At 43.0% G+C, this 25,930-nt stretch overlaps 1 protein-coding gene across 2 annotated transcripts in view; it reads left to right on the top strand.

Moving 5' to 3' along the window:
• The window catches only part of CPQ (carboxypeptidase Q), a 649,615-nt gene that overhangs the window by 482,269 nt on the left and 141,416 nt on the right, over positions 1-25,930 (top strand). For both annotated transcript variants that reach the window (XM_088442622.1, XM_088442623.1), the window contains exon 5: positions 16,459-16,570. In XM_088442622.1, the coding sequence (XP_088298748.1) occupies positions 16,459-16,570 (112 nt within the window). The remainder of the gene's footprint in view (positions 1-16,458; positions 16,571-25,930) is intronic.

The following is a 25,930-nucleotide window of genomic DNA, read 5'->3' as shown; positions in this document are numbered from 1 at the left end:
CACACCTCACAATAGTGTTTTTATGTCCAAAAGGTTGCACCGAGGTAGCTGGATGACTATGCTAAGCGACACGAGTGGGCGGCACAAACATGTGACCCATCTAGGAGTGACACTGCAGTGGCAGACAGGATGGCAGTTTGAAAAACTAGGCCCCAAACTGTACATAATGCAAAGAAAAAAAAGAGGTGCAAGATGGAATTGTCCTTGGGCCCTCCCACCCACCCTTATATTGTATAAACAGGACATGCACACTTTAACAAACCAATCATTTCAGCGCCAGGGTCTGCCACACAACTGTGGCTGAAATGATTGGTTCGTTTGGGCCCCCACAAAACAAGCTGGCAATTAATCTGTCCCTGCACAAACTGGCTCTACGGAGGCAAGATGTCATCCTCATCCTCCTCATCCACCGATTCCTCACCCTCTTCAGTGTGTACATCCTCCTCCTCACAGAGTATTAATTCGTCCCCGCTGGAATCCACAACCACAGGTCCCTCTGTACGTTCTGGAGGCTGGTCTCCCTGGAAGAGTTGATAATTCATTTTATGAACATCATCTTCTCCACATTTTGTGGCAGCAACCTCCTACGCCTTTCGCTGACAAGGTTCCCGGCTGCACTAAACACTCTTTCGGAGTACACACTGGAGGGGGGGCAACTCAGGTAAAATAGAGCCAGTTTGTACAGGGACCTCCAAATTGCTTCTTTTTCCTGCCAGTACAGGTACGGACTGTCTGACATGCCTACTTGGATGCTGTCACCGATGTAATCCTTTAACAGACAGACGCACGCTTGTCGCTGCTGCTTTGAGGATGCAAGTGCGGCTACAGCCCACACAATTCACAAAGACAGAAAAAAAAAGAAGAATATTTTTATTGTTTGTGTAGCACACTTTGAGGGTGTCACCACCCTTTAACAGACAGACGCACGCTTGTCGCTGCTGCTTTGAGGACAGTATCATATGCAGTGACAGTAGACTTGTCAGAAATTGTTGGCACGTCCTTCAGTCCGGACCAGATGTCCAAACCAGCCCTTGACTTATGACACAGGCGCACGCTTGGCGCTGCTACTATGTTGATGCACGTGCGGCTACATCGCACACAAGTCACAAACACATAAAAAAAATAGTTTTTTATTTTTTGGAGCACTTTGAGGGTTACACCACCCTTTAACAGACAGACGCACGCTTGTCGCTGCTGCTTTGAGGATGCAAGTGCGGCTACAGCCCACACAATTCACAAAGACAGAAAAAAGAATAATATTTTTATTGTTTGTGTAGCACACTTTGAGGGTGTCACCACCCTTTAACAGACAGACGCACGCTTGTCGCTGCTGCTTTGAGGATGCAAGTGCGGCTACAGCCCACACAATTCACAAAGACAGAAAAAAAAAGAACAATATTTTTATTGTTTGTGTAGCACACTTTGAGGGTGTCACCACCCTTTAACAGACAGACGCACGCTTGTCGCTGCTGCTTTGAGGATGCAAGTGCGGCTACATCGCACACAAGTCACAAACACATTAAAAAAATTGTTTTTTATTTTTTGGAGCACTTTGAGAGTTACACCACCCTTTAACAGACAGACGCACGCTTGTCGCTGCTGCTTTGAGGATGCAAGTGCGGCTACAGCCCACACAATTCACAAAGACAGAAAAAAAAAGAACAATATTTTTATTGTTTGTGTAGCACACTTTGAGGGTGTCACCATCCTTTAACAGACAGACGCACGCTTGTCGCTGCTGCTTTGAGGATGCAGGTGGAATCTAGACGGGATTTGGAACCGGGGACACACTACCTCCATCAATTGTCTAAATCCCACTGCACTAATGGCGGATACCGGACGCACGTCTAACACCAACATAGCAGTCAAGGCCTCAGTTATACGTTTTGCTTCAGGATGACTTCTGTCGTACTTCATCCTCATCGCTAGGGACTGTTGGAGGGTCAATTGTTTAGTAAAAGTAGTGATGTTCCTACTTCCTCTCTGGGATGATGAACAACTCCCAGCAGCAGCAACAGCACTAGGAGGAAGTGGTTCTTCTTTCCCTATTTTATTTTTATCGGAGAAAGTTTGGTCCTCCATTTATGTTATATTGATATATACGTGCGGCTAAAGCGCACACAAACACAGAAAATATTTTTTTATTTTTGCTGGAGAGTAGTGCACTTTGTGGGTTACACCACCCTTTAAGAAATGAGCCAGCTGGCTCTTTACTTATGGGACACAGGCGCACGCTTGGCGCTGCTCCTTTGTTGATGCACGTGCAGCCACAGTGCACACAAGTCACAAACACAGAAAATATTTTTTTTTTTGGTTTGGACTGGAGTGTACTTTGGGGGTTACAGCACCCTTTAACGGTCAAGCCAGCCGGCCCTTTACTTATGACACAGGCGCACGCTTGGCACTACTTTGTTGATGCACGTGCGGCTACTGCGCACACAATTCACAAACACAGAAAATAATTTTTTTTTTGGTTTGGACTGGAGTGTACTTTGGGGGTTACAGCACCCTTTAACGGTCAAGCCAGCCGGCCCTTTACTTATGACACAGGCGCACGCTTGGCACTACTTTGTTGATGCACGTGCGGCTACTGCGCACACAATTCACAAACACAGAAAATATATTTTTTGGGGGTTTGGACTGGAGTGTACTTTGGGGGTTACAGCACCCTTTAACGGTCAAGCCAGCCGGCCCTTTACTTATGACACAGGCGCACGCTTGGCACTACTTTGTTGATGCACGTGCGGCTACTGCGCACACAATTCACAAACACAGAAAATAATTTTTTTTTGGTTTGGACTGGAGTGTACTTTGGGGGTTACAGCACCCTTTAACGGTCAAGCCAGCCGGCCCTTTACTTATGACACAGGCGGACGCTTGGCACTACTTTGTTAATTCACGTGCGGCTACTGCGCACACAATTCACAAACACAGAAAATTATTTTTTTTTTGGTTTGGACTGGAGTGTACTTTGGGGGTTACAGCACCCTTTAACGGTCAAGCCAGCCGGCCCTTTACTTATGACACAGGCGCACGCTTGGCACTACTTTGTTGATGCACGTGCGGCTACTGCGCACACAATTCACAAACACAGAAAATAATTTTTTTTTTGGTTTGGACTGGAGTGTACTTTGGGGGTTACAGCACCCTTTAACGGTCAAGCCAGCCGGCCCTTTACTTATGACACAGGCGCACGCTTGGCACTACTTTGTTGATGCACGTGCGGCTACTGCGCACACATTTCACAAACACAGAAAATATTTTTTTTTTTGGTTTGGACTGGAGTGTACTTTGGGGGTTACAGCACCCTTTAACGGTCAAGCCAGCCGGCCCTTTACTTATGACACAGGCGCACGCTTGGCACTACTTTGTTGATGCACGTGCGGCTACTGCGCACACAATTCACAAACACAGAAAATATATTATTTTTTTAGCACTTGGGGGGAGCACCCCTGATGGACAGAGCACCCCCTGGACAACACTACAGCACCCCTTTAGGACTGGGACACTGCACAGGACTTTGTAGTGGACACAGCCCCTATGGAGAACTGACTGCACAACACAGTCCAGCCAGCCCCTATGGACTTTGAAGTAGTGGACACAGCCTCTATTAACAACAGCAGCACAGCGCAGCACAGCACAGCACAACACTACTCTGCACTACACTACACTACACAGCCCAGCCAGCCCTAACTCCCACCCTCCCTCTTCACTGTCCACAGCCGAGTGAGAAAATGGCGCCGACGCGGGTACCTTATATAGGATCCAAAACCCGCGAGACTCGGAAGGCGGGATGATGACGTTTTGCCTCGATTTCAGATCCGAGTCAGGCGGGAAAAGTCGAGCCTGACTCGGATCGGCCTCGGATCGGGGGGGCTCAGGGTGTTTCGGATTTCAGAAATCCGAACCCGCTCACCCCTAATTTATACATTGCACCTAGGTTACAGGAGACCTGTCGTGTAAGTGCACCACCCCCTTTGGAAGATTCTTCTATCACAACTGTATAATGATGGCTCAGATACTGTACTGATAATACGAGAATACCAGTATTACGCCGATTGTGTTGTCATAAAAACCTGTGACCCTTATGTCCTACATCTTAGCAGGGGCGTCGAGAGTGATGTACTAATTGCCCGGGTCTCTTTGAGGAAGCTGGCGGGCACCTAAGGCAGCTGTTGAGGTGGACAAATGTCCCCTTTGTAAAACGCAGTGCCACTTCCCGGCGACACCCATAGTAAATTACAGTATTTTTTCCTGTGTGGCCGTGACTCCTGGATTTAGCCACTCCCTCTTCAGAAACCGGGTCCCGTGTCTGTCTCAATGGCCCTGCGTCTTAGGCAGACAAAGTCTATGGTGATGCTGATTGTGCCATCACTTCTCTGCCCACTCTGGGCCTCATTCTGAGTTGAGAGCAAAGTAAAAAAAAAAGATAAGTGACTGCATCTTGGTAAAACGTTGTTGCTCTGCAGGATGGAACAGATGTAAAATGTGTAGAGAGAGTCAGATTTGGTAGAGGTGCATCCAAACTGACATCTAAATTTCAGTGTAAAAATAAAGCTGTCCAGCATTTGTGGGCTACATGCGAAAGCAGCTAGTAGTTACCCTGCATGCAAAAATTATAAATGTATTTGCACCACTTGTAGTGCAGCATGGTTTGTTCCGAATACAAAAACCAAAAACCTGGCTCCAACTCGGGACACGGGGCTGGTTTTACCCCTTTCACACCGGTGGCTGCACCAGAGTTATTCCTGGGACCAGCTGTTCACACCAGACCCGTTGTCTTCTGGCGTTATAATGGACGTTTGGAGAATATGTAATCTCCAAGCGCTACTGAAGCCAGACAAACTGCTCGCTTGAGGCATGACCTGGGTCATCGTGACCCGGGTCATGCCTGTCACATCTCATGGATACCCTGGGTTCAACTCTGGTAGTCGGATTCCTGTGTAACTTGACCTGGGTTATTTTTCTTAGACCATTTTACACCAAACTTCGACCTGGGTTGCCCCGACAATAACCCGGGTTATTTGTTTGGTGGAAAAGGGGTATTGCTTACTTTTTTGCTTTGCCTCCAACTCAGAATCAGCAACTCTGTTCTCTGACGTGGGCTGGGCTTGATGATGATATTGACGTAATTGAAGCACATTTTACACCTTAATTCGAAGGTGGCAGGTAAGCGCTCTGGGAGAATTGTCTGCTTTCCAGGGTGTCTGGGAGATCTCTCCTTCACCTGGGAATCTATAAACCATACCTCCCAACTGTCCCTATTTCATTGGGACAGATCCCTGTTCTTGCGCACTGTCCTGCTGTCCCACCCGTGGCTGCAGTGACTCTGTGGAAGGGGGGAAGGATGGGGAGACACAGTGACACCGGTGCTCTGCATAGCAACGCAGCGATGAATGGATGACACACACTGCGCCGGCCATGGGAGAGCCTGGGGGCTGTCCAGCAGCTCACGGAACACTAAGTAAGCCCCCAGCATGATAAAAATGGGGAGAGTGGCTCACGGGTATGGCATTTCCTGTGAGGTCACACCCCTTGTCCCTAAGCCACGCCCCCTAAATTTCCTGACCTTTTCCATGCAAATATTGGGAGGTATGCATAAACTACACATTTAAACAATTAAAGCAGTCTTTAAAACATAACTCTATGAGACAGGGTACATATTTGGGGTTGTTGCTGGAAAACAATCCCATTCAAGTATTTACATCCTGGTGTATTAATAATACAGGGCAATATACATAGTCATAACTCATAACTAATATGTAAAAAACTTAATTACACAGTGCAACTATCTTACTGGACGCCACTGCATAAACAATGTATAGGTAATTATTTGTACTAAAATATAGAATGACTGTCGCCATCATGCATTTTACAACACATTAGATTCCCTATCATAATACAAAATACATTTTGATTCATACCCGAGTATTTAATTGTTAGAACTTTATGTTCATTGTACTGACATAAAGAGGGTTGTGATTTGTAGATCATGTAAAGTCATTTATATTCATAAGAAGAATTTGTGTTCTAGCACAGCATTTCCCCAGGATATTTTAGGTCACCAGGAAAATTAAATACATCATAATTTAATAAACACTGGCTCAGGACACATTGTTCTACGAGAAAAGTCTCTTCTCCAAAATCTGCGCCAGGCCGTGGGGGAAATAACTTGTGCTGGTGTTAATGACAAGTAATTGGCCCTGTTGGTGTTTATTAAATAGACACCCACATACAGTATAAAATGTGGATAACAAATAACATGAAAAAAAAACCAGGAAATTACTTGTACAGTAGTTGGTTACATTTAGATTTTTTTAATTTAATTTGTTTTCTCAACATCACCGTGATCACCGAAAAAGCAAAACTACACTATTGGAATTAATACAGATATACAGTGTGTATATATATATATATATATATATATATATATACACATATATATATATATATACATATATATATACACATAATAATATAATTTTTTTAAACATTTTATTCAAGCATTCAATGAACAAGACACAATCATAGGCCACAATTCAATGCAATGCGATGTTGAATAGCCCCGGGAGGGAGCTCCCGGAGCTATTCATTTCAACGCAGTGTTTGGTTGGACTAAAGGATTTCAGGGGATGCGAGGAGAAATCCGACAAAAAGTGGCGGCCACGCAGCTGTTTTCCGGCTGAGCGCGTCGCTAACAGCCTCGCGGCTGGCACTTTTGTTGGAGAATGCTGGTTCTTGTGACTAAACACCCAGGTTAAGTCACGAGAACCGTCATTCTCCGACTTAACAGCGCGCTGAATTGAGTAGCTCCCTCCCGGGGCTATTCAACATCGCATTGAATTGAATCGCGGCCATAGAGTCACATCAAGATAATATTGCAAAATGTCAATCATTAATGAACAAGTAGTAATGTGAAACTCATAGAATGGCGTTCATGTAACAATAGCGAATTAAGCTGAGTGGAATGCTATTTTTTAAAATGTTACAGTGGAGTTAAAGAAATAATTCCTAAATCTGTTGGGATTCTGACTGTCAGGATGCCACAGTTGGTATTCTGACTGCCGGGATCCCCGTACCCAACCCATAAGTAAGGAGCAGATTTCTTTATCCATTCACCCAAAATAACTTTGATTTGCAACTGTGGCTATAAGTACTGTATAAGAACAGGTGTGATATGATTAATATTAGAGATGGCCAGCCACATATCAACATGGCCAAAAACCAAGGGTTCTAGTGGAGTTTAGTGAGAGTTTGGTTAATAAATAGTAGCACTTTATTCCAAAAGTGCCTAATTTTTGGTCGCAACCAGATATTGTGGATGAAATGGTGGTCTCTTGCATTACACTTTTGGCCCATCTCCAGCAAAACCATATATTTACGTTGTCCCTGGGAGACATATGCTCTGTGAATACATTTTAAATGCATATATTGTAGTCTCAAAGAGCCAAGAGATTTCATTATCTTGCCAGTGTGGGTAGCCAAACGAGGAAAGTTCCTGAGGAGAGTCAAAACTTTATTTCAGGCTGTCCCTAAGATGGACCATAACTGTTCAGGTTCCCTAACAACAAGGTCTGAGTACAAGTACAGTACCTGCCTCTAAATGTTAGGGCCATCTTAACGTATGGACACAGTGGGCAGCTGCATAGGGGATTCTGGACTATAGACAGACAGTAATTAGTTAGACAATGTCTAGATAGACACCAGATGTTAGACATTTAATAGTTAGACAAGGATAAAAGTTTGTCACAGACAAAAGTCAGACACACTAAAGTTAGACATGTAAAAAGTTTGACAGGGTCAAAAGTTCAACATGAAAAAGATCAACACAAAAATGGTCGACACATTTTTTTATTTAGGGTTAAAGTTCGGCACTTACTGGAGGGTTAGGGTTAGGCACTTACCACCACGGTGAGGGTTAGGCACTAGGAGGGAGGGTTAGGGTGAAGATTAGGGCTAAAAAACAAAAAAAAGAATTGTTGACCATTTTTGTGTCGACCATTTTCATGTCGAACTTTTGACCCTGACGACCTTTTGTACCTGTCAAACTTTTTACATGTCTAACTTTAATGTGTCTGACTTTTGTTTGTGTCTAACTTTTTTCCGTGCCTAACTATTGACCGTCGAACATCTGGTGTCTATCTAGACATTGTCTAACTAATTACTGTCTATCTCTTATACCACACCCCTGCATAGGGCCCCATGATTCTAGGGGTCTTTGAGCAGAACAGGCTGGGCAGCATCTACACAAACAAAGCAGACAGGCAGCATGCTCTATCTGCCTCCCAGCCTGCAGCCACAAAGCAAGATTAAGGGGGAAGGGGCACATCCCCCTGGCTCCCCCTCTCTCAGGGGGCCACTCAGACTTTAATCACAGCTGCAGTGCAGACACTGCACTGTGAGTCAGAGAAGAGTAGGTGGCTGGGCTACACAGCACTGAGCCAGCAGCAGCATGACAGGAGTAGGAGGAGCTGCTGCAGACCAGTTACTAGAGTGATAAAGTCTATCCAGCAGGCGACCTAAAAGGTAAGAGAGACTGAGGTCCCAATTTACTACAATCCACATTTTAAATATGGTTGTAGTGTGATATTTTCACCTAAATTCGCATAACGAATCTAGGAAATATCATAGGGATTTATCAAAAGTCCCTTGCAGGGACAGAGCTTGCAATAAAGCTCTGTCCCTGCAAATCCCCTCCACAGTCTTCTCACTGTATTTTTGCGCCGCTGACTCACCAACCCCCCACTCACTTACACTTACCTCAATGATTGGTGCCCCAGAGGACATCACCGAAGCACCGATCACCAGTCTCTGGATGTAGGTAAGTGGGTTTTTTTTTTTAGTTTATTTTTTTTCATTGATCAGCTTGTGGTCTATTTAGACCACACAAGGCTGATCACAGGGGTCGTCTCCCGGCTCTACTCTGCCTGTTAGAGCAGAGCAGGAGTCGGGGAACCAGGGGAAACCCCCGGATAACGCCATCTCCAGGTGGCGTTATTATCACAGGGCTTCCCCTGGTATTTTTTAACAATATATTTTTAGTTACTCTCAGGCAGATCGCATTTCCCATTACAAGTATGGGAAATGCGATCTGCATGCTAAAATTATGCAATTTAAAAGATATAGAGTTGCTTTTCATGAAAACTACTCTAATTGCCCTTTAATAAATTTATGTGACACTAAAATGTGAAAAGGGTGTGAAAACACCCTTTTTCACATTTTTTTTCGTAAAGATAATATTGATACTGTAAATAGGGCCCTAAGGGAGGGGGCGCTGTCATATATATATATATATATATAATATATATATGTGTGTGTGTATAAGTGTGTGACTAAATATGTACAGTATGTGTGAGTGTATTGTCCAAGTCAAATAATGGAGTATGATCGATGTACAATCAATCTGATGTGCACAAATGCGTATATATATATATATATATATATATATATATTAATGCAGGTTTAGTCAGTATGTGGGAAACAGGATTTATGTCTATGTCTGTGTGTGTATGTTAAAAGGCACACAGATATTGGTATGTGCAGAGGAAGACCATTGTCAGAAACCTGCATATCTTTAGCAATTGTATACCTTTTGGTCGATGCTGCTGTGGTTCAGAGGAACTGACATTTACACTCCAAATAAGCAGAGAGCCTTTGATGAGCTATCAGACTTCAGGACTCCAGCAAACATCTGCTTGTCTCCTCTGAGCAGAACAACCTTTTTGTTTATGACACCTTGGAATTTGGTTCAGGCAAGCTTAATGTTAAATATGCCAGAAATGGATAAAGTTAGGGTTATATATATATATATATATATTAATCCATTACACATACACTGATGCACATAACACATAAACATATATGCATACACATAGACGCTCGTATATGTATCCATATGCGTACACGTAGACGCTCACATGTGTACTCACATCCATACATATGAACAGTACACGGACGCACATATGCGAACGCATATGTATAGAATGGTTAACATTCACTACGGTTAATAATCAGAGTTATTTAAGGAATTGTGAGATAATGATTAAGATGTAATATGTACCTAAATGACATCTGAGGTTCGGAATACAGTGGACAGGTTGTGTTTGATACTATACTAAATCCCTCTTTATTCGGAGATCTCTGGTTCTATCGGCAAGGAGATCGCATCATGCGTCCGCTAGTTATGGATCACGGGGAGTTATTGGTTAGCATGTTACCATTTTGTATGAAGTGTCTGTAGCCAGTTTAACTAGTTCTTCGGCGGGAAAAACTACACAAAGAAGCTGTTGGAGAACTGAGACATACCCCTAATGACACCATATGAACTAACCAATGACCAGAGTGACCTGAAGCAAGAACCAATGAGAATCTGTCGTGCCATTGTTGTCTCTGTAATCTATACCGAATATAGGCTTGTGAACTGAGTGCAGTATGCAGTAATTTCTCCATTTCTTTGGGTGACGGTGACCACAGGGTTCAGGATTGAAATACTGCATACTGGGACCAGTAGCGCAAAGCGTATGTATCGGACGTACTATTTTCATTGCTTTTTATTCTAATTGTTAAAAATTTCCCTGTTTACATAAATAACTTTTTGTGCTTTGGAACCACACGATTGGACTGGAAAGCAATTATTTCTTAAGCGACTTGCAGCGCTGAATAGCGACTAATAGGAATCAATAGAATGGATGTGTATAATTATGTGGCTATGTATGTGTGACCGTATGTATGTATGTATGTATGTGTATAATTATGTGGCAATGTATGTGTGACCGTATGTATGTATGTATGTGTATAATTATGTGGCTATGTATGTATGTGTGACCGTATGTATGTATTTATGTGTATAATTATGTGGCTATGTATGTATGTGTGACCGTATGTATGTATGTATATAATTGTAATAAATTTACAAATCAATTATAATTATTAACAAATCAAGTAATTTAGTATTAAGGCAACAGTAAACCAAAATACATACAAAATGTATTTCCCTGCAACGCCTATGATTACATCTACAGGGGAATTGTTTTTCTATTACAGAGAAAGCTATTCAATGTATTACCTGTGCCCCCTTCTCTTGTATTATATGCAATGCTTCCCCACTATAACAACCCATCTCTCACTTACAACCTTAGTTTATAAGGTCAGACTTGCAAGCACAAATAAGTGGAAATGAAATAAAAAAATGTGTATCTCACCTTTATTCACCACGTCCTGCCACAAGTATTCTTCTTATTTCAGTAGCATCTACCCTGATTCATACAGTACTTGCACTTTATTCCAAATAATCGGGTAGTGGTACCGGCCGCCTGCGAGAGAGGGAAAGTCTCCCGGACCCTGTTTTTTGGGCGTGCAGTGGACGTGGATTTACAGGCTTCAGCAGTTTGAATTTCCCGGTCATCCTGAATATTCTGAGGGTTACTCGGATGACCAATGTTCATGCAGACGATCTAACGCTATTTACGCAAGGTGCCTCCTGCGGCATTAGCCTGTTATCTCACAGACACTACCTACAAAGACACCCTTTGTCACTAATTCACATGGATTGTTTTCTCCCCCCTTTGAACTCCAGCTTCACTATCCCTCCATCTTTGCTATTATGCCACATTTCACCATACTTACCGGCTTTGTAGTCCTCCTTTGTGGGAGCAGCTGGGAGAACTGCTGCCGCAGGGTTGTTCGGGGGCGGGGCTCAATTAGGCCCCACCTCTTTCATTGGAAGAGTCCATGAGTCTGCCTGGAAGGGGGGGGGGCTAAATGAAGCATATTGCACCATTTAGCCCCGTCCCCTTCTCACAGACCCACAAATTCCCTATTAAATCTCCCTATCCTGCTGGTTTCACTAGGGAGTGGGCGGGAAGCAGGAGATCTGCCTACACTTCCGGGGGTGCGGGGGGCTACTGGAAAAAATCGGGAGCCTCCCGTGACTTCCGGGAGTGTAGGCAAGTATGCATTTCACATGTATTACAACTTTGAAGTATAATAAGAGTGTCATAAGTGCCATTCGTTTTTGACTTATTCAGTCACTGTAAAATGATATGCTTACTGTAGGATTAATTACTGAAGACTGGAATACTTACCCAGTTCAAAACAAGTGTTCCATATGCTTTCCTGTTTGCTAAAATCAGGACCTCAGTGTACAACCAATATTAGCCTTGTCACACATACAGCAACCATTAAACAGGAAATGTACAGTGGCAAAACAAGTATTTCATGGTCAGTCGCAGCAAAACAGGACCTTAATTCAGCAGCCAGAGACACGGACGTTTCAGCGATGGAGCCAGGCCAGGATAAAACACTGCCAAACTGATAGAAAGAAGCCGTCTGTGAGCAGAACTTCAGTTATGAAACTTAAGCAAAGTTAATGCAAATGCTTAGCCTGAGACAAGCTGGGCAGTGTTCATGACTTTAATATGTCAGAGGGTAAAAAGTCCGATTTCAGCTGTATTAAATAACTTGTCTGTCTTCAGTTAATTAAGACAGACCATAAAAATAGATAGTACAGAAGATAAGGTCAATTTGTTCCAACCTCACGGTCTCCTCCTTAGGTCAACTCCCCTTATAGCGCATATTAATGTGTATGTTACAGCTACAGTATGTGTGGTTCCTGCAGCTTCTGATCTCAATTATGCTTTAATACAGCTTATTACACACATTTACTACATCTAAGGTGGTCCAAGGTGGGATTTTTTCTTTAACGTTTAAAAGTCATTTGAAGCCTTTTATAGTAGTCAAAGATCTACCAATTGTTATCCAGATTACACTGAAGGGGAGATGTATCAAATCTTGGAGAGAGATAAAGGACGGAGACTGTAAAATGACAGAAGCTGATTGATTGGTAAATACTCTATCTCTCTCCAAGGTTTGATACATCTTCTCCAGTATCTAATCATGCTGGCAATAGGGGAAACCCATCAGAGTCTTTCTCCTGTATTATCATGATGCATTGCTCTAGATGTGTGAATGTAACTTTAGGGTATCCCACACCCCATTTCTGCAGGTATTTCACTGTATAATGCGCATACAGTAAATTGATTTATTTGATGCATCCAGAGAACCATGTCTGTTCAGGAAAAAAATACTTTACATGTCATCTATAATCTATACATAGTATAAAATAAAGTCTTTGTTCGGGCGAATCTCGAGAACCACTGAACGGATTTTGATGCATGTGTCCAGGAAGGTTTAGGTGTATGACACATTAATGTGTGACAAAAGGGAGCCGAGCAGTGACTATATTAGTGATACAGCTGTCACTATTGTATAGAGCATTTGTGGAGGAAGGTTTAGGTGTATGACACATTAATGTGTGACAAAAGGGAGCCGAGCAGTGACTATATTAGTGATACAGCTGTCACTATTGTATAGAGCATTTGTGGAGGAAGGTTTAGGTGTATGACACATTAATGTATGACAAAAGGGAGCCGAGCAGTGACGATTTTAGTGAAGCAAGTCAATGAAAAACCGGACGTCCGAGTACTTACTTGGCTTACGCTGCCTAAACCGCTAAAGATATATCACAACGATGGACTTTATTTATACCATGTAGAGACTGATACGTATTATCCGGTTTCTCAGGAAAAATTGATGTAAGCCCTGTTTACTGGTAATACATTTCAGTCTTTCCATTTTTTTTTTACCATTTTTATTTAATTTATGTGAAAAACTATTCTTTAATTTCAAACAAATCCAATTCCCGGCAAGAGTCTGCTTTGACATGACAATAAATAAAACAGACACTTAACGTGGCTGGAGGTGACCTTAGTAGAAACTGTTTTTCTCACGGACAACTTTACATGGCCATTTTGCGTGTCACGTCAAAACAAAATCTGTTTGTGTTGATGTTAACGACTAATGTCGTCTACAATCTTATAAGACCTTGGTTAAAAAAGGCTATCGCTGTAAATTAAAAATTGCTCTCGTGCAAAGCCGGGGCGGGCTGCTAGTGTAGAATAAATGTTACTCCCAATGTACTGTACCAATGTGTCTTGATATTGAGGAATTAAATACTGTTGGCCACTAAGAAGTACTTAATAAAATTATAATCTTCATCTCTTTCGGTCGCAGCCCTTGTGGTTTTGCTGGTATTCATTCCCACCTATAATTGCTGATACATCGAGCATAAGAAACTGGCCTAGGAGTTAATGCTGCTTAGGGGAGGTGACAGGCCAGCTCACAGGTCTTTCTATAGCAGTGGCGTAACTAGGGTATTTATAGCCCAGGGCAAGGTGAATAATGGAGCCCCCCCCTATATGCACACCAAAAAATGGGCATGGTGACATGGCACAAGGGGCGTGGTCCCTGAAAAAATGTGGCGTATCAACATGACACACCTCTTTCTCGTCATTCTGGGAACATTCCTTTCCATTCCATATGCACCTTAATGCCATGAGTAGTAGTGCCCCTCTTGCAATGCCCACTGTAGTAGTGCTCCTTTTACAATGTCCTCAGTAGCAGTGCCCCATGTAGTAGTGCCCTTTATACAGTGCCCCCAGTAGTGCACCCTTATACAGTGCCCCCAGTAGTGGCCTTTATACAGTGCCTCCAGTAGCACACCCTTATACAGTGCCCCTTATGAAGTGCCCCCAGTTGTGCACCCTTATACTGTGCCCCCCTTATGCAGGCCCCCAGTAGTGCCCCTTATGCAGTACCCCCAGTAGTGGTCCCCCTTACACAGTGCCCCCAGTAGTGATCCCCCTTATGCAGTGCCCTCAGTAGTGATTCACTCTATGCAGTGCCCCTTATACAGTGCCCCCCATAGTGGTCCTCCCTATTCAGTGCCCCCAGTAGTGCATAACAAACACAGACATACATACACAAAACACTGACTTACCTGAATCCCAGCTCCTGCCATGCCCGCCGCTGCTGCTCCTCCGTCCTCCCGCTCGGTACTATGGGAGAGATGTCCTGATGTCTCTCCCGTCGCCCACTGCAGGAGCCGGAAGGCGGAGCTCATGAGTGAGCTCCAGCCCGGCTCTGGCAGTTGATTAGGTAGCCAATGAGTGTCTGTCTGACTCTCATTGGCTGCTGAAACACACACATCGCCGCCGGGTAGTACGAGTATACTACCCAGCGCCGGCAGCTATGTGTGTTTTACTGTGTAGTGTGGAACACACTACACTGACTGACTTGGGCGGACCTGTACCCCCCCCCCTTTGCCCGCGCCGCCACTCCCACGGTACCCAGGGCAGCCCGGCCTTAGTTACGCACTGTTCTATAGAATTGTTACTTTTAATATATTTTTTGTTATTTAACTGTATGGGCTTATATTGATAGAGAAACATACTCATGGTATTATTAATATTTGTGATTTTTTTTATCAAAATAGCCCAGCTAAACCTCTTTTATAGTGTTCATTCTAGCACCCGGCACCTGTCGCAACCCGTGTTGTTCCTCTTTCCTGTCTGGGGTGTTGCTCTCTGCTCTGGTGCTTCTAGCACACTCTGGTCTGTAACTCAACAGTTTGATGAATCAGCAGAGTGTGCTAGAAGCACCAGAGCAGAGAGCAACACCCCAGGTAGGAAAGAGGAACAGCACAGGTTGTGACAGGTGCAGGGTGCTAGAATGAACAACAGGGGCACTGAGAGGGAGGGGGAGCAGGTGCAAATTACCCGGGCCTGGGCTTGCTGCAGGGGACCGGCGGGTGCCTGGGCCCGGCACCGCTCCCCCTCCCTCTTAAGTCACAGCAGCCCAGCACACTCTGCACTGAGAGCAGTCTCCTATGCCTATGGTGGGAGCGATCACGCTGATTGCGCCCACAATTGGCTGTGTGCTGGGCTGAACGGCACATAGCACCCCCCTCCCCCTTTTTTTTTAGGGGGCGTGGACATGGCTCCCACGATTAGGACACGCCCCCTGTCACCTGGGCCTGGTGCGGCTCTTGTCGGCCCTGATGAACAATACATATATTGATAAAAATTTACTTGTGTGGATGACTTCAGACTGTTTGTGCAATCAGACAAGTTGTGTTCATCCCAGGAAAACTCTCTGTACAATAAAAGTTTCCAGTGGGGGTTCTGTGTAAAAAGTGCACATTTCTAGAATTTAGTAATGTACAAATTTCTTCTACTGCAGCATTTCCTAAAGCAGATCAGTCTTTTTATGATCTCATCAAGCTACTCATAGACATTTCTGTTCAAATTCCTTTTATAAGCCTATTAGGAATTACACCCACCACAAGACATCGTGTTTCCGGCTTTCAAAGTATCTGTTCCCAATTCTATTAGGAAACAGCAACTGGCTTCTACTGCCTGGAAACTTGTAAAACATATTGAAAGGTGTCCAACAATGATGATAGAAATGTATTTGTTACATCCATGTTTATACTGATTACATATTGTTTTTTTCGCGTGTTTTTTCTTAACTCAAAGCAGATGGGTCCTGATAAATAAAAGTTCTGAAATAAAACCAAAAGTGTAACGTGACAATGTATTATTTATCTATTCTTTGTCTTAGGTTGTGATTGTCAGTGGACATCTGGACAGCTGGGATGTTGGGCAAGGAGCCATGGATGATGGTGGAGGAGCCTTTATCTCTTGGGAAGCTCTGTCTCTTATTAACGACCTTGGTAAATATTTATGAATAGGCTATTCTAAACTGAAAAGGTTCTTCATAATTGGTTATGTTTATAATTTACTTGTTTATACTTGATGTGTCCTTGAGTGTCTTTGCTTTAGTACTTACAGATTCTCAGTAGTTATTCACTAAACTCATATTTCCTGGTTGTGCTTATGCTGCAAGATGATAGCACATGGGCCTATATTCTACCATTTTGCCCATGAAGTTGGCCTTTCGCGGTCACATAAAATTAACTTGGAGACTTTAAACTATAAAATAAGTATTTGCTACATTCATTCCATTTTATATTTGTACAGTCATTCAATTAATATTTGTGTACTGTTCATAGCTATAAAAAAATTTCTTACCACACAATAAATAAATTTTATGTTCATTCTAGCACTCTGCACCTGTCACAAACCGTGCAGTTCCTCTTTCCTGCCTGGGGTGTCACGCTCTGCTCTGGTGCTTCTAGCACACTCAGCTGATGCAACAAAATGCTGAAATACAGACCAGAGTGTGCTAGAAGCGCCAGAGCAAAGAGCGACACCTGGCGCAGGAGAGAGGAACTGCACGGGTTGTGACAGGTGCAGGGTGCTTGAATGAAACTAGATTTTGTAAATCAGTTAGGGAATCTACCATCACGTAAACTAGTTAGGATAAATTTGATTTTCCTTAGTATCTTAAGTAGTTGCACCCCAGTGCCCCTCCCCCTGTATTTGGGTACTGTCACAATTGCGTTCTAGTCATACGCAATCACTGCTATTGAGCTGTCAGAGGAGATGTGCACATACCCCTGTGTTTTAGTTCTAAATCATCGTCGTGTTTTGGTTTTGGCAAAACCATCTTCAGTTATTTTGGTTCAGTTAATTTGGACCTGTTTTTGTTCATTCAGTATTATTAACATCAATAACATTAATTTCTAGTTAGTTTTGACCACCCCACAGATCACAATACTGTTTTCACAATTATTGGCCAAAGGCTGCAGCGAGCTGGCTGGCTAAATTAAGTGACAGAGCAGCAGCACAAACACATGGCAATTGCAATTGAAAAGAACATAGCACATCTATGAAACATAGAGGCACAGCAGTGGTAAACAGGATGGCAGTTTAATGATCTATACAACCCTATAGAATGTTTTCATTCAAGAACTCATAGCCTAAAAGTAAAAGCCTAGCAAAAAGAAATATATAATACCAACACACTCCTGCAATCAGCAAATCACAGGCCCCAGGCCAATATAAGTGATTTGAGGTGGAGTATTAAGTACGTAATGGAAGGTAAAGCATTGATAAAAGTAAAAGTTAACTGGAAATATGGAAACAGAAATATTAAGAAACAAGCATCCAAATATCACAGGCCTCAGGACAATAGAAACTGATAATTGTAGAAAGTAGAAATTTATAATTAATAAGTTAACTTCTCTAGTCAGCAAATCACAGGCCTTAGGCCTATACAGAAGATTCAAGCTAGAATATCAGCCTAGTAGAAATTGAGAATAGGCTCCAAATGCATAGTAGTAATAATCGTATGAAGACTTGTAACCTTGTGTTTATGCGGTCAGAATTTTGCTTTGTACTAATTTTATATAATTTTGATTTGGGGCCAAAACACCCAGTAAGTGCATTAATATACACTGCCTCTCAAACACACACAATCTTGACAAAGCCCATAATGAAAAGTGGAGCAGTATGGAATTATCCTTGGGCCCTCCCACCTACTCTTGTTGTATATTAAAAAGAAAAATGCTCAATTTAACAAACCAAGCAGTTCAGCAGCAGGGACTGCCACTTTTGTGGCTGAAGTGCTTGGTTTGTTTGGACCACCACAAAAGAAAGCAACTTGGTGGTTTGGTTAAACCAAGCTACCAATGGGCTTAAGGCTAACAGTTAATCATCCTCACTGTTGGAAGATGTCATCATCCTCATCATCACCCTCATCACTGTTTTTAATATCATCAAACATTCTTAGCTTATCCCTACTGGAATCCATGGTTACAGTCTCTATTTGTTATAATTGTAAGAAAAAGTATTACTCATAGAATTTGTAGTTCATTTGATGAACATCAGTTTTTCAAAATTTTTTTGAAAGTAGACTCTTATGCCGATCACTCACAAAGTTCCTGGCTGTGCTAGACACTCTATCCGAGTACACACTGGAGGGTGGACAGCTCAAGCACACCATAGCTAGTTTGTACAAGGGGCTCCAAATTGCCTTCTTTTACTCTTAATATTCAAAGAGATTGTGTGAGTTGCTAATTTGTACATTATCATGTGAGTCAGTATACCTCCGCAATTCTATTGATGCTTACTGTAGCCGATTTATTTACAGTAAAGGTGTCAACATGTGTGGGCAATTCTTTTAAGCCTGACCAGATGTCATAATGTTTCACTCTGGTGCTCTGGGCCATCATCATTACCAGTGGGACTCTTGGAATGGTCATTTTTTTTTCCTGGCAGCACCATTTGCAGGAGAAACTGAAGCAGGAGATGTCATGGCATGTGTCACTTGAGGTGACAACTTGCTTGCAAGGAGCTCTTTGTATTTCTTAAGGTCTGTGTCAGTTGGAAAGAAAGACATTACAGACGACTTAACTCCAAGATCAAGCATGGTTGCCAAAATGTAGTGATCCAATTGCAAGATGTTGCAAACCCTTTGGTCCTTGCGATCTACAAGTCCAACATACTTTGCAGAGTTGCTTTGTTTCACTCTCCTCTTTCAGCTACCTGCTATTTCAGTAGTTTAATTAAGTGTATGACCTGACTCAGGCTGGCAGTGTCTGAAATCACTTCACAGGTTGCAACTTCAAAAAGGTTTCAGTACTGTAGCTTGCATAAAACCATGAGTATTTTCCAGTGTACTGCAGTAAGGTGGTTGCTTTTTCCCCCTCTCCCTATACCATGGCTTGGTGTGTACATCATGATGGCTTATTGCTGTTCCTCAGGTCGCTGAATCATGTAAAGAGTGGAATTACACCTGATTACTACCTCTTGCTTCAGTTGGTGGCATTGCTAATGGATCTGTTCTTGCAGCTGCTGCAATCTTCTAAATGCTGTTGCTGAATGCCGAAAATAGCTAGAAATTTTACGTGCCACAGCCAGCATGTCCTCCACGGACCTGTCATTTAAAAAAAAGTTCTGTACCATCAAGTTCATTGTGTGCGCAAAATGTGATGTGTTGCAAATTCACCCCTTGGTAATGTTCATGCAATGTTACTTGGGTTATCGGAAATGACAAATTCTGGTAAGCCATTTTGCAATCACATCTTGGTGAAGCCGGTGATACAGAGTGTAGCTTGCCTGTGAATGAGCTGGTGTTGTGTGTTGGATGCTGCTGCTGAAGGCGATACACCCACCCAGTGGGCTGTCACAATCATGTAATCTTTAGTTTGACTAGAACCGCTTGCCACATATCTGTGGATAGTCAGTACAATGGCATTTTCTAGGCAAAGAATAACTTTTTGCTTAACATCCTGGTACAAGGGAAGAATTGCTGCTTTGGTAAAATAGAATCGAGATGGAATTTGGTAGCAGGGATACATGACCTCAACTAATCATCTAAAAGCAGATGCATTGCTGATATTTACATAGCTCTAATGCCAACATAGCTGTCATGGCTTCAGTGCTGTGCAACAGGGTGACAGCTGTCATACTTGGTTCCTGTTGCAAATGATTGTTTCAAAGACAGTTGTTGTGTGAAACTACTAGTCTTTTTATTGGTCACCTTCTGTGTTGAAGATTCGCCCACAGCAGCAGCCCTAGTGCTCAATAGCTCTTCTTGGGAATTATGGATAGGGGAGTCAGTTTGCCTTTGCAAATTGGATGCAAAACTACCTCTGTTCACTAAGGAAGAGGTTGATGATGAAGATGTTGGAGATTGCATGTGCTGGTATCTATCCATGCTGCTGTTAGCTGATTTGGACTGCTTGTATATGATTTTCCAGATTTTGATAAACAACTTAAATGAACTCGCTGCAAATGACGTAACATGGAGGAGGTGCCTAGATGGTTAACATCCTGCCTCTACCTACTTTGGCACTACAAATGCTACAGATGCCTTGACAAATATAAGGATTTGGGTAAAAATAATTCCATACAGAAGAGGTGGATTTTTTGGTCTTTTGCCCGGACATGACAATGTCCTTCTTCTTATCACTGGCAAGAACTGCTGCCACTGGTTGCTGACTTACTTTGACACAAACAAAATCATCCACCTGAATTTTATCAACTTATTCTTGTCCAACAAATTCATCATGAACATCCTCATTAGTGTCAGATACACAATTATCCCATTCATCCTGTCACACTTCCAAAGTATCATCCTCAATTCCTATGTCTAAACCATCATCAGCATTACTTTTACTACTACTCATCCTCATATTTGCAGCGAGTTCCAAAATGGTGGAAGGAGGATTTTCTGCAATTACAGTGTCAGAATCAGAAATGTAAGACTCACATATAGCACTCGTGGACATCCTTAGACTCTCCTCAGGAATCTGTGAAGTTTGTGAACACACAGTTTGTTCATTAATCTGACAAACAAACACACAGTGAGAGTAGCCTATTTGCAGGACTGGATTGCAGTTGCTAGCTAACAAACACACACACACAGTGACAAAGATGCATGCAGTCATTTTACATCCACTCCATTTACCTGCAACTCTCTGTAATAGCGATTAGTATTGCTGCTTGCAGCACAACTGAAGCCCACACCCTCTCCTTGTATTCTCCTGTGTGAAACGGTCAGTGTCGGACTGAAGCATAAAGGGCCCATCGGGAAGTGCAGTGACAGGGGCCCATATTTAAAGGGTGTGGTCATTCACCAGAGAGTGTGTGGCCAGCCACCAAATTTGCTTGGCTAACCATTAGGCAAATCTTGGTGTAGTTTCTAGACAAGCAAACCAAGAAATAATGTTTATCAGTGATCCTGTTCCACAAGGTAACTAACCCTCTAATAGAGTAACAATGTACAATTCAGTGCACAGTCTGGAACATGATACCTAGAGGAGGGGGTGGGCCCCCAAGCCGTGGAGCCCACCGAGGATTTCCCCTATATTCCTGTGGGCCATGTGAGATTAACGGGACTTGGATCCACTCAAGTTTGGGTGTTCTAGATGTTTTACAAAATAGAGCCGCTCATCTCTAATTACCATGTGGGGCTGATACAGAAGTCAACATATGCCTTTTAGCAGGGCGTATCTTGCATGTCTTTGCACTCTGCATGCTCCTGTGCTAAGCGTAGGCTGTTATGCTCAAAGTAAAGTCGTTCCCATTTAAGTAATTGCACCTGAGGCGGAGTGACGGGCAGTAATGGGATGCTTTCATGTGGGTAAAATACAGAGAGGGTGGGTCATAGGAATTATGTGCTGTGCAGAATTGGACAAAGGCAGAAGCGCATCAGGCTTAAATACACCAGTATTATTTGCACCAAGTTTAGGCTGGTGCAAGTTGATAATGACGACAACTGTCAAACTAAGGGACTGATTCAGAGATGGGCGCAATATTCAACGTTCTTAAGTGTGTGCCTGCTTCGCAGAACTAATTCTGGATGCAGAGAGAGGCAATTTCAGCGGACGTCCTTGGGTGATAACAGGGTCGTGGTTGGCCAGACGCAGGCGTGCCGTGGTCAGCGACTTTGCCGTTTTCCACAGTTGCACCGATTCTGGTGGCCCTGTTCAGACGGGCATTCTGCACCTCCATAGAGGTAATGCAATGTCCGACGGTGCGTCATTGTACGCAAAGTGGCGGAATAGCACTGCAGCGGGTGGGCATCTCTGTACTAATCCTATTGGTTGCGGCATTAGCATAAAGACGCAGGTGCTCTGCATAAAATGACGGAGCTGCAGCGGCATTAGCGTCCGCTTCTGAATCAGGCACTAAGTATACAGTACAAAAATGTGCATATGGATGAATATACACATTTACAGTAATTCCAGAAGCATTTACACCCAACTTACATACAATTCTGTACCAGCGCCTGTGTCAGTATTACACACAGATGTCCAAGGTTTTGCCCCATATTTCCAATGTGGTATAAACAATGACTTATGAAGTGCTAAAGCTGTGCGTGCTATATACATGTAACCCCCATTACTATGCATGCCAGGATTCTCTTGGCTCTCCTACTAACTGTCTGCCGCTGCGCTGCTACTCATCTCTCCGTGACAGATTGTTGCTGAGTGTCACCTTATTTTCTAAACTCATGAATGAATACAAAAAGAATAAAAAGGACAGCACCCCATACTGCTCACCACGCTATCATCTTTACCCCCAATGAGATTGTGTGCCGTAATTAACAACCCTCTGCTTTCTGCGGAGAAAAACTGCGCACTCGTGTCTAACCGACATTGAGATACTTAGGGCTGTTGTGCATAAGATACAGTATTACTGAGCAGCGGAATAAATATATAAAGGCAGCACGCCAGCTATTACTCAGTTAAATGCAGGCTCCGCACGCCAGTGATGCAGGCTCCGCACGCCAGTGCTCTTCCCACAAACCAGCAGGAGGAACAATTTAGCAAAGCGTTTATTAGGCCGTTGGGCAGTATACAGTAGATAATGTGTGCAATCCCATTTCCCAAACAGACTGGCTCATGGCCAACAGCTGTTTCATACCCACAGATGTGTTCGATACTTATTAGGGCTTCAGTTTTGTGGATCTTGCTTTTCTACAATACACCTCTCAGAGCATGTACAGTACATACTGCTTCCCTGCTAGCCGTCTACCAAATGGGTTGCAGTTACGATCCCGGAAGTCAGGATGCCGGTGCTAGAATCCCGGTCGCCAGCATCCCAAAGGTAAGTATTATGGTTAGGGGGAGGGTTAGGTTTAGGGTTAGGGGTTATGGTGAGGTACTGTACTAAGGGGAGGGTTAGGGTTGGGCTGCAGGGAGGGAGGGTGTTAGGATTAGGCTGTGGGGGGGAAGCGTTAGGCTGTGGGAAAGATGGGTTGGGGGAGAAATAGGGTTAGTGTACTTACCTTAAGACGTTGGGATTCTGACTGTCGGGATGCCACTGTTGGTATTCTGACCGCCAAGGATCCCGTACCCACTCCAATTTTTAACAGTATCCAACGCTATAGTGAAACACATTACAGCAACAGACTTTCCCAGTTTCTGAATTGCCTCCTTATAACAGCTAACCAGATTAATTTGACATGATATAAATATTCCCATTCTGACTGATATCAGACCTATTGTTCTTTTTATTCCTGGCTGTGATTTGTCATCTCTCTTTATATTGTCAGGACATCTGCTTTCTGCTGATCTTGTCATGCAGGCCATGTTACAAAGCGTGTTCCTTTTGTAAATAACTCTTATTTATGTACCAAGAGTATCATCAGTATTATGAGCATTATTTTTGTTACTGGCCTCCTTCCAGAATCAGGCACTTGATCATTTCAGGCCAAAGCACAATAAACCCATCAAACACCTAAATGATTAGAGTTATGTGTTGGCAAATGGCATTTGCCAACTATAGAGATGTAATATGACTTACAGTCAGGTGCATAAATATTGGGACATTGACAGAATTTTCATATTTTGGCCTCTATTCATCACCACAATGGCTTTGAAATGAAACAAACAAGATGTGCTTTAACTGTAGACTTTCAGATTTAATTTGAGGGTAATTACAACCAAATCAGGTGAACGGTGTAGGAATTACAACGGTTTCTATATGTGCCTCCAACTTTTTAATGGGCCAAAAGTAATGGGACAAACTAAACAATCCTCAATCTAACTTTCACTTTTTAATACTTTGTTGCAAATCCTTTGCAGGCAACTACAGCCTGAAGTTTGGAACGCATAGACATCACCAGACGCTGGGTTTCATCCCTGGTGATGCTCTGCCAGGCCTCTACTGCAAATGTCTTCAGTTCCTGCTTGTTCTTGGGGCATTTTCCCTTCAGTTTTGTCTTCATCAAGTGAATTGCATGCTCAATCGGATTCAGGTCAGGGGATTGACTTGGCCATTGCATAACATTCCACTTTTTAGCCTTAACCACTTGCCTGGCATGGTCGTACAGTCAGGTGCATAAATATTGGGACATTGACAGAATTTTCATATTTTGGCCTCTAATCACCACAACAATGGCTTTGAAATGAAACAAACAAGATGTGCTTTAACTGCAGACTTTCAGATTTAATTTGAGGGTAATTACATCCAAATCAGGTGAACGGTGTAGGAATTACAACGGTTTCTATATGTGCCTCCCACTTTTTAAGGGGCCAAAAGTAATGGGACTATCAACGCAAAAGCTATTTCATGGACACATGTGGGCTATTCCCTCGTTATTTCATTATCAATTAAGCAGGTAAAAGGTCTGGAGGTGTGACATTTGCATTTGGAATCAGTTGCTTTCGACTCTCAATATGAGATCCAAAGAGCTGTCACTATCAGTGAAGCAAGCCATCATTACGCTGAAAAATCAAAACAAACCCATCAGAGAGATAGCAAAAACATTAGGTGTGGCCAAATCAACTGTTTGGAACATTCTTAAAAAGAAAGAACGCATCGGAGAGCTCAGCAACACCAAAAGACCCGGAAGACCACGGAAAACAGCTGTGATGGATGACAGAAGAAAAACCCCTTCACAACAGTTGGCCAAATCAAGAACACTCTCCAGGAGGTAGGTGTATATGTGTCAAAGTCAACAATCAAGAGAAGACTTCACAAAAGTGAATATAGAGGGTTCACCACAAGATGTAAACCATTTGGTGAGCCACAGAAACAGGAAGACCAGATTAGAGTTTGACAAACAACATCTAAAAAAGCCATTACAATTCTGGAACAACATCCTATGGACAGATAAGACAAAGATCAACTTGTACCAGAGTGATGGGAAGAGAAGAGTATGGAGAAGGAAAGGAACTGCTCATGATCCAAAACATACCACCTCATCAGTGAAGCATGGTGGTGGTAGTGTCATGGCGTGGGCATGTATGGCTGCCAATGGAACTGGTTCTCTTGTATTTATTGATGATGTGACTGCTGACAAAAGCAGCAGAATGAATTCTGAAGTGTTTCGGGCAATATTATTTGCTCATATTCAGTCAAATGCTTCAGAACTCATTGGACTGCGCTATATATATATATATTAGGAGTGAGCGGGTTCGGTTCTACTCGGTTTTGTTCGGTTTTAAAAACCGAATCTTATTGGCTATCCAAAACTCGTGACAGCTGATAGCCAATAAGATTCAGTTTTTAAATCCGAACGGAACCGAGTAGAACCGAACCCGCTCACCCCTAATATATATATGTGTGTATATATATATATATATGTGTATATATATATTTCTGATTAGCAGCACCACTCATGCCGACTTTGTGACCAGGGGCGCCGTGAGTAGGGGGGAGCGGGTACTAATTGC

Source organism: Taudactylus pleione, unplaced genomic scaffold (genome assembly GCF_031769625.1).
Source record: "Taudactylus pleione unplaced genomic scaffold, aTauple2 ptg000314l, whole genome shotgun sequence".
NCBI lineage: Eukaryota > Metazoa > Chordata > Amphibia > Anura > Myobatrachidae > Taudactylus > Taudactylus pleione.
Note: the sequence above shows the minus strand (reverse complement) of the source record. Positions and strands in the feature narration are given on the sequence as shown.